Genomic DNA, 10,439 nt, shown 5'->3' with positions numbered 1-10,439 from the left:
CTTTGACCTTGATCTTTTTACCTATATTGTACATTTTGCTACTAAATGCTACTTCCGGCGGGGACATATTTTACGCACCGCGTAATTTCTACTTTTCCTTGTTGTAAGTGCTTTCACTTCCATCTACATTCATTTAAAGAAGTCAACATGTGATTTGTACCAGTAAAGGCAAACGGGTGAAATCCATAGTAAATTAAACATTTTTCTTAGAAATCTTTAAGAAATTGGAAGTCCCTTTCGAAAATCTAGTTTGACAAACTCATCGTCCATCGCTGCATTTATGTCATTTTCATCAAACTGTGGAAAGTGGCGTTTGAACACGTCTAAGATCTCGTCACGTGACCTAAGGTAGGTTTTCTTCATGCACCCTTTCTCTTGCTCTTCCAAGAGCGTGGTGTTGTTGATCGAAAGAAATCGACCTTCCGGAAATGCCATACACCACAATTTTCTGAGAAGTGGTATTTCATCGTTAACCCGGGTATACAGATCCGTCATAACGTTGTCAAAGTGTGACACAGCAACCGGCTCGTAATAACGAATGGAGGCATAGGTGTACCACCCATCCTTCAGGGACGCTTTAAAGTGCTTGAGACCAGCTGGATCGCTTTCCGCGTTGTGCAGGCGAACGATGAAATCTCCTTGGCGTACAAACTTGTAGATCAAGAAGGACTCGTGATACTCGGGGGATTCCTTCTCAAAATCCAGCGGGATCAGCTGGAATGTCGGCCAGCCTCCTGTGCCCACATCCGCCAGGTGCTTACTACCTTCCCCAGATAGGTTGTAGACAATGATTACCGTGTGGCCGCTTTTTGTACCAGCTATGTCACCTGGTACCAGGGATACCTGATAACCAAGCGCATTTATCACCATATAACAACCGACGTTGTTGTGGTAGCAACGGCCTCCAAGCTTCGCCAGTATGTCATTCTTGACCTCAAGTAGAGTAGGACGATGCCTGTCCTTCTTTGGAGTAGCGATGCTACGTACCGTCTGGTATGGCATGTTTGCTTGCCACGAAACCAAAATTTCATTTAAGAAGGCGACTGGATCGGAGGCCATCTTGTCTTTAGGTGACGTCACTCCCAGTACTTCGCGAACGAATGTAAATGCTTCCTCTGACGTCATCACTTCATCTGATGTCGGTTCAGCTGTTGTCTTGGCATCCTCCATTGTAACTCTGGTATATCTCTGACGGTCTAAACAGAGAACAAAACGTATCTTCAATTCACTTTCACCTTATTAGAGGTGAACAGATGACAGATTTCGGGGACAAACCAAACACTAGGTCATTTGTTGCTTCCAAAGAAGAAACAACGTTCATGGCAGAATAGAACAAGTTTCAAACTTTTACATTAAAAAGATTAAGTACTCTCTTATAATGATTTGTTCCCAACACCAAACTGAATATAATTGTCATCTGTTTTGATTTCGCAGTTATCCTATGAGGTTGGCACCCACTAGTCATACAGCCCAGGAGATGACACCACGTTCATAGGACCACGAGCCAGACACTGAGTTAAGCATGTCCACAATCTAGATGATAGGGCAAACAAGATCTATGAGCCCGACTCTAGACCTAGAAACCAAGTTTCACGAGCTCGATACTAGGTAGAATAAGCCAGCGATATGTCGAGCTCGTGGGCTTTTTTCCTGCTGAGTATCGAGTTCGTGGGCTTTTCTTAGCCACTATCCAAATTGTGGGTTTTCTTTGTCTAGTGGGACCATAGTAGCTAATAGGGTTAGTTTGCTTGATGTGAGCTCGTGAGTCTCATAGCTCGTGGTCTTTATGACTCGTCGGCTGTGATGACTCGTGACGTGCGCTCGTCATTTCCTTTTGTTAATGCAGACTTCATCAAATGTGGTACAGCGGACTCCCGCTATAACGAAGTCCTTGGGACCGACATTTTTTTTTTCGTTATAACCGAACAAATAAACAATAAAAATACATAGAGGGGAGAATGTTGCGGCCTGAATTTTTACTTCATTGTAACTGGAATTTAATTATAACCGTGCTCATTACAACGGGAGTGCACTGTATTTGCGTACATGACAATGAGCTTTCGGGCATGATTGTTATACTGTAAGGTGCCCGGCCTTGATTTTGCTTTCCTGGTATTAAATAGTCTTGAGAATGTTGTGATTAGAGGAAATGTAACACTACTAATCTCGTCATATAAAACGTTCATTACTTGAAATACTTAAAATCGCTTCGGTTGATATCTTACGATAAGAAAATGGAAGTACAGCATACAAAAACGGCGTACATAACAAACAGCCCAATCAATTTAAAGTAATTGCATAGGTAACAATGGTTTGTTAATCAGGGTTAATTCGTTAATCATAAGCAAAGATGAAACCGATGATAGGAAAAATATCATATGAGTATTGTATATGGTTTATTGCCACTTGCTTTGATATAAGATGGTTTACTTCCCAGTTCGTCTAACACCACTACGGTTAAACTCATTTGGGCTACTATCAATTTCGTCTAATGACCGTTTGGTTAAATCCTCACCTGGTCTAATGTCTAGTTTGGCTAATTATCGTTTCGTCTAATAACCAGATGGACTTATCACAATTTTGACTCCTTGTTTTTTTTTTTTCCATTATGTCTGATTAAACATTTTTGTATTAGATGAAATTGGCATAGCCCATCTGGAAGTAGACCAATTCGTAGGCGTAATAAGGCTAATCGGCAATTGGACTGGTTGTAGCCGAAAAGGGATTACACCATATGGGTTGAGACTAAATGGCTTTTAGACGAAGTAGGAGTAGACCAAGTGATAGATCACCTTGCATGTGGGTACATGATGAACATATCACCTATGTCCTCCGGGTAAAAAGTTCATTTTACGTACCTCTGTAGACGGAATCAGATCCAAGCGCTCAAATGGACAGGTGTAGAAACAAACTGGAAATAGTTTCTGTGAACGGCACGGTAGATATTCCTGAAACGTTCCGTGAGGGATTTACATAAACCAGCAAAACAATTCGATAGAATAATCTCTTGGTTACATTCAATCTCTCAAACGCCACATGCAGGTTGGAGACAAACGACCATTTGCAGCCAGTCAGAATTGAACACAAGGATCAGAAAGTCAGTATTACAAAACTGTCTTTCTCGTATACAATAACATATTGCACCAAGAGTTGCCTATCTCTTGTCAGTCATGTCAATCTTGACTTAAAACGCTGATGCAGCAGTCGCTCGACTCATGATTTGTTAAATATCATTTGATATTCAGATATAATCCACTGTTACGCGCTAGCCAATCAAACCTAAGCATGAATGCTGCAAGTATTGTGAAAAAAGAAGCCACGTTAAGAGGTTATCACGTGCTGCCTTCCCGTCGGACCATGGGGTTCCATGGTCTGGCACTAAATTATCATGCAAACAATCATTATCAGGATGGTCAACAAGCCGTGATAAGTTGAGCTGGCCAAATTCCGATATCATGCAATACAAAACACCTAAGAAACCATTCCAATGAGTAACGTCTTTCTTCCATTTTTGCTTTGCTTTGTAATTTTGCATAAATTTGATCAATAAGAACAAGCACATCACTATTCTCGGTCATGTATACAAAATTTACCATTGAATATACAAATCTCTTCTATCATACAGCTCTTTCCTTATTTCTGTCATGAATAATTCAATATTAAGTTCCTTAGAAGCTTATAATGCTGTGCTTATTAAAACGGTTCTGAGTATCGTTTCTCCCTTTTCAAAGTATGATCATAATATCTAATACATGTCGCTTTCTTTCTGTTATACGTTATGTTACAAGGAATAGTACTGCGCTTTTTGAAATGCCTTCCTTGATTTTTATTTCAATCATTTCTTCATAATTGTTATCACTTCTTATACTTGAAAAAAGGACTACAGTCGTGTAGAACTAAACTGAACAAAAAAAAAACCCTTCTTTCCATGTGCATTACTCCATACATTCAATGCGTTTGACCAATTTTATACTCCAAATCCTCCACAATTGAATGGAATATTATGCAGACATCATTGAAGTTACCATACAATGATATCGATGCAAAGATTTAGTAAGAACAAAATCAAGGATACCTATATTACTGTTCCATTCATTATTGAATAGTCATTAAAATACTTGGACGTAACAAACTTGGACGTATATTTTCAATGATACGTGATATTATTGACAGTGATTTTTTTCACATGGCTTTCCTTCTGTCATTATAACAGTGTTTTTAAATGCCTTCCCAAAAAGAAATGACTGCATTTTTAAAGTAGTCTAAATGGGTTTAAAAGCAAACCAAATAAATTCCAACATTGAGAATCTTTAAGCGGTTGGAGCAGCCTTACTAAAATCTAATTTAACAAACTCATCGTTCATCGCTGCAGTTATTGTACTTTCATCAAACTGTGGGAAGTGGCGTTTGAACACGTCTATGATCTCATCACGTGACCTGAGGTAGGTTTTCTTTATGCACCCATTCTCTTGCTCTTCCAAGAGCGTGGTGTTGTTGATCGAAAGAAATCGACCTTTCGGAAATGCCATACACCACAGCTTCGTGAGTAATGGTATGTCATCATTAACCTGGGTATACAGCCTCGTCATGACACTGTCAAAGTAAGACACGGCAACCGGAGTGTTGAAGCGAATGGATGCATAGGTGTACCACTCATCTTTGGGGGACGCCCTGAAGTAACTGGCTCCCACTGGGTCGCTTTCCACGTTGTGCAGGCGAACGATAACGTCTCCTCGGCGTGCAAACTTGTAGATCAAGAAGGACTCGTGGTACTCGGGAGATTCCCTCTCGAAATCCAGCGGGATCAGCTGAAATGTCGGCCAGCCCCCTGTGCCCACATCCGCCATGTGCTTGCTACCTTCTCCAGATAGGTTGTAGACGATGATTACCGTGTGGGCGCTTTTTGTACCAACCATGTCACCTGGTACTAGTGATACCTGATAACCAAGCGCTTTTAGGACCATATAACAACCAACGTTGTTGTGGTAGCATCGACCTCCAAGCTTCGCCAGTATGTCATTCTTGACCTCAAGCAGAGTAGGACGATGCCTGTCCTTCTTTGGAGTAGCGATACTACGCACTGTCTGGTACGGCATGTTTGCTTGCCAAGAAAACACAATTTCATTCAAGAGGGCGATTGGATCAGAGGCCATCTTGTCTTTAGGTGACGTCACTCCCAGTACTTCACAAATGAATGTAAATGCTTCCTCTGACGTCATCACTTCATCTGATGTCCGTTCAGCTGTGGTCTTGGAATCCTCCATTGTGGCTTTTGTATACCTCTGTTGGCCTATAGAAGCAAAAACAAAACGTTTTTTAATTCAATTTAAGTTGCTACATGTGAACAAATGACAGTTTTCGGGGACAAACCAAACACTAGGTCATTTGTTGTTTCAGGAGAAGAAGGAGCTTCGTTGTGAAGAGTAGAAAGCATTGCAAGTCTTTACATCGGCAAAAAGATAAAATACTCTCCTGTGATGATTAGTTCCAAGCACCAAACCGACTATTGTCACCTGATGTTGTTTCGCAGTCTTCCCATGAGCTTGACACCCACGAGTCATACAGCACGGGGCTGACATTTTCGAGCATGTATTGTCGTTAATTCAGAATTCATCAAGTCTGACATTTTTTTTTTCTACTTGGAAGAAAAGCTTCGGGGTATGATTAATAATGTCTAAGGTGGCAGGTCTTGGATGTTGTCTTTCCTCGTATCAAATAGGCTTGAGAATATTGCAGTAAGAGAAAATGTTAGGCCACCAATCTTGTCACGTGAAAGATTAATTACTAGAAAGACTTGAAATCACTTCGGGTATTAGGGCCTATCGTCCAATAACGGTGAGTACACAGCATATGTAGGATACAGCCGGATCAATTTCGAGCAATTGTGTGGGCAGCAATAGTTCGTCAAGAGTAAAATGTCTTTGTTTTTAATTCACAAACTAAAAAGAAACAATTGACTCCCAGATGCCCGGGGTTCTAGAGATAATGTAAAAGTAGACTATAATCGACGAGCGCAGCAGAGTTTGAAGAAGTTTGATTGAGATCTAGTCACTATGCATGTCTAGGCACCATCACACTTGATCCACCACTAATTCATCCAACAAAGCGTTGCATTTTCCATTATTCTTGTATTATCCAGCTTTTCATTGTCAGGTGATCCCATCACTGCAACCCCTTGAGGCTTTTACGGGACACCTTTTTTCTTTCACTTTACTCCACTTCTGTTTTTTTAAGTCTGACTTGTTACCACTTTGTTATATGATGACCTTTGTCATCCCTTTGTCTATTTTGTGTGAATTATGTTATATTTCATCTTTTTAACTGTATATATTGTAAATGTTGAAAGAAATAAAGGAGAGTTCTATGCTCTCGGTCAATCAATCAATCAATTTCCTGATTGCCTTTATTTGATGATCATGACATGGCGAATTTATTTTTCGACGAGTGCAAAATCTGTCTAAACTCAGAGTCACCGTGAAGCAGAAAGTAAGCCAATAATAGGAAAGTTCTGGAAGTCTCTATTTTATTGCTGAGCTCTCTCGACGACATTATAAGGAATATTTTGAAGCATCTTACCCATAAACAAAATGCCCTATATGTTTTTCCAAATTACAAGTTTATTTATTCAGATGATACAAACAGTGTAAAATTAAGATGAAATGAAGACACTTTGTTTTAATCATTACGTAATAACGTTTTGACATAGAACAATAGTAAAAAAAAACACCATTTTAATAATGTAATACGCAAGCGCAGGATGTTTTATACCTTTTCAAGGCAAAGTAGATTCTATCTCTACTATTTTGTCAGATTATACTGGTCATATTTTTACCATTTCATAGTCTTCTTTTTCATGTAACAACTCATGAGCGGCCACAACGATTGCAGAGTGATTTGTATAGCCGCATTCGGCAGAGTTATTAATGATACAGTGCACTCCCGTAACAACGAACACGGTTATAACGAAATTTCGTTACAACGAAGTAAAACTTCTGGTCCCAAAATTATCGCCATTAAAGTCTATGTTACAAAATTCGCTTATAACGAACACGGTTATAACGAAATTTTCGTTATAACGAAGTCTTTTCCGAACACCACTGACAAAGAAAAACAAAAGAAATGTGCTCCGTTACAACGAACTGAGTGATTGATTCGGTCACACCATGTTAAACGATTGATTTTCGCTATTGTGAAGGTCTGTTAATCCGAAAATGAAACAACTTTCGTTAGTCCGAAGGTTCGTTATTCCGAAACACACAAATTCTGTAAATTGAGATTCGAAAATTTGAAAATGATTAAGGGTTCATTAATCTCAACATTTGTGGGCTTTTTTTCCTAAGATTTGTTTTTCCTGGTGTTCGTTAATCAAGCAATTAAATAAGGTTCACCATTCCAATAGGTTCGTTAATTCAAATATTCCGTGTACTGTTCTAGGAACCTTCGGAATTAGGGAACTTATTTTGTTTTCGGGAAAAAAAATAACGAACTTTTTTTTTCATTTTCGAATACATGTATATACGAACCATAGAAATAATGCACTATACTGCCATTGTGTAGACGACTAATGCTCTTATTTGCTTAAGGTCAAAGGACTGATGACATTAATGATTAAAAGAAACATCATAATAATACTGTGAAAGGGCATGGTGAACATATCTTACGTACCTTTCTCGACGGGAACAGAAATGAGAGCACAAATAGACAGGCGTGGGAACAAACTGAAAATATTGTCTGTGAATGGCACACTATCTTTTCCTGAAACTTCCAGTGAAGCACTGACGTGAACCGTCTAAGTAACACTTCAACATAGTAATCTCTCGATACATTCAAGCTCTCAGACGCCACCCGTAGACCATAGACAATCCACCAAGCTAGTACCCAATCAGAATTGAACACGATGCTCGCAGAGTCATTTTACACCAAACGTTGTACTCCTTGCCAGATAGTTGTTACCTTGACTTAACACGCCTACGCAGCAATTACCCCACTTAAGATTTATTGAACATTATTTGTTTGATAGCCAGAAGTAATCCACTGCAACTTTAAGCTAGCGACCAAACCGTGGCACAGTGCTGCCGAAACTGTACGAAAAAATGACCACGCTGGCTGGTTATCACGTGCTCCGTGTCAACTCCATGGTACGACACTAAATTGTTTATGCAAACAATCATTAATTTTGTAAAATGGTCAACAAGCAGTAAGAAGTTGAGGGGGTAAAATTCTGGTATCATGCAACACAAATGAGCTGAAACTTTTTCCATTAACCAAGTCTTATTTTCCAGATTTCTTTTTCTGTGATTTGTTCTCATCTTTTTTTTATATAGTTTACTCAATAAGAACAAGCGATGAATATCGATGACTTTTTTTTTTGGGGGGGGGGGGATTTGCTATCTTGACGCGGAACTCATGCTGCAGTTGGCTTCAACCAATTACTCATAATCAGTCAAACATAGTGGTTTTAAGCATGTTGCATTACATTTGATTTTTAAACTATGAAAAAAAAAAGAGGCAGACCAACACAGTTCATTTTAGCAATATTTTAACCTACAACTAACTTAATATTGTATATAGTGTTTCAATACTAAACTGCACGTTCGAGCGTCACATGGCATATCACTGCTGTTGATGGCATTGCCCACAACTTTGACGAACAGCCTACAAACCGATTTTATTTTGCTTGACTTCACAAAGGCTTTTGAGAAAGTCGTTCACACTCATCCCCTCCTCAACCTCAAGTTCTAGCATCCGTAGAAGTCTCCTCATGTGAATTGGCGTCTTCCTGCAAGGCAGAGTACAGAAGGTGGTCCTCAGTGGAGAGTATCAAGTACTTATACTGGACTGTATATCTGAAGCTACTCAAGTCAGGCTGTTTGTAGATGTATGGTGTAAATTAGAGTCATCAGCAAAGCTGAGGATGCCAAGTAGCTCAAACAGGACCTCATGTCACTATACAGGAGTGGGAGCAGAAGTGGTTGATGGCGTTTCACCCAGAAAAGTATAGTGTCAGAACATCACAAAACGCGACCAATAGTTCGTGTTCTTCATCAGTTCATTCAATCCCCAAACAGTTACTAGCCACTTTCCAACCTTTCCGCGAAAAGTCGCCTATTCATAATCAGATTTTGAGATGTTCAAAAACCGTTCGCAAAGCGCTCAAATTTCTGCGTCGAAATTTTGATCGAGACCAAAAGTTGAAATTAACTTCCTCCCACCTTCGGCAACTTGTCATAAGAACATCGTCGTGACAACTCGTCTTTCTGTCACACTTCCTCCTCGCCCCTTCCGCAAACTCTTCAGAAATAATCCCACGGTGTGGGATGCTTCGAGACGGCAAGCAGAAGTCACCCTGTATGCTTTATGAAAGCTTCTGTCATATATTATGATATTATTTTTTCTTTTTTTTAAAGACTTATAGAGAGTTTATCATATTGCTTAGAAGCTGAGTATTATACTGTGCTCATGAAGGCGGTCCCGAGTATTACTTTCTCCCTTGTTCAAGTTTGATAACGGTAGGCCCTATTTAATACATGCCGCTTTCTTTCTGCTACACGATACGTTACAACGGACAGAACTACGTGAACTTTGAAATGCCTCCATTGATTTATATATCTAACATTTTTGCATAATTTCTGTCATTTCTTATTCTACTTGGAGAAAAGGACTACAGTCATAGAACTAAACCGAACCACAGCAAAACTTTTTTTTTCCACGTACATTATTCGTTACATTCAATGCGTTTGGCCAAGTTTATACTCCAAATCTTCCACAGTTAAATGAAATGCTATGTATACATCATTACATTTACTAAACCATGATACCAATGTGAACTTTAAGTAAGAGCAATAATCAAGGATACCTGTATTGCAGTTATTAATTTCTGTATGGTCAATTAAACATCTTGGAACTTCACGTATACGTTTAATGATATACGACATTTACTGACAGTGATTTTTTTTTTTTCACATGACTTTCCTTTTGTCATTATAACCCCATTTCCAAATTTCTTCCCAAAATGAAACAGTGGCATTTCTAAAGTAATCTATGTGGTAAAAAAATAAAACCAAAATTCCCACATTTCACTTGGGAGCTTTAAGCGGTTGGAAGTCCATTACTGAAATCTAATTTGACAAACTCATCATCCATCGCTGTATGTATGGTACGTTCATCAAACTGTGGGAAGTGGCGTTTGAACACGTCTAGGATCTCATCACGTGATCTAAGGTATGTTTTCTTTATGCACCCATTCTCTTGCTCTTCCAAGAGCGCGGTGTTGTTGATCGAAAGAAGTCTAGCTTTCGGAAATGCCAAATATAACAGCTTTGTTAGTAATGGTATGTCATCATTAACCTGGGTATAGAGCTTCGTCATGACATTATCAAAGTGTGACACAGGAACCGGAGTGCAAAGCGAATGGATGTAAAAGTGTACCACCCATCTTT

The 10,439-nt window shown here is 39.3% G+C and overlaps 2 protein-coding genes across 2 annotated transcripts; both read right to left on the bottom strand.

Annotated features, from left to right (window-relative positions):
* Window positions 1–216: 216 nt before the first annotated feature.
* LOC139715056 (uncharacterized) lies at window positions 217–1,125 on the bottom strand. Its single transcript, XM_071626682.1, has one exon. It carries the CDS (start codon window positions 1,123–1,125, stop codon window positions 217–219), a length of 909 nt encoding a protein of 302 aa, XP_071482783.1.
* A 3,185-nt stretch (window positions 1,126–4,310) lies between these two features.
* LOC139715055 (uncharacterized) lies at window positions 4,311–5,264 on the bottom strand. The gene has a single exon (XM_071626680.1). The coding sequence runs from the start codon at window positions 5,262–5,264 to the stop codon at window positions 4,311–4,313; it is 954 nt and encodes a 317-aa protein (XP_071482781.1).
* Between the last annotated feature and the right edge of the window lie 5,175 nt (window positions 5,265–10,439).

Source organism: Diadema antillarum, unplaced genomic scaffold (genome assembly GCF_040938485.1).
Source record: "Diadema antillarum isolate AM-2024a unplaced genomic scaffold, OU_Dant_1.0 seq00002695_RagTag, whole genome shotgun sequence".
In the NCBI taxonomy this organism is placed as follows: Eukaryota; Metazoa; Echinodermata; class Echinoidea; order Diadematoida; family Diadematidae; genus Diadema; species Diadema antillarum.
This window is presented reverse-complemented; position numbering and strand designations above follow the sequence as displayed.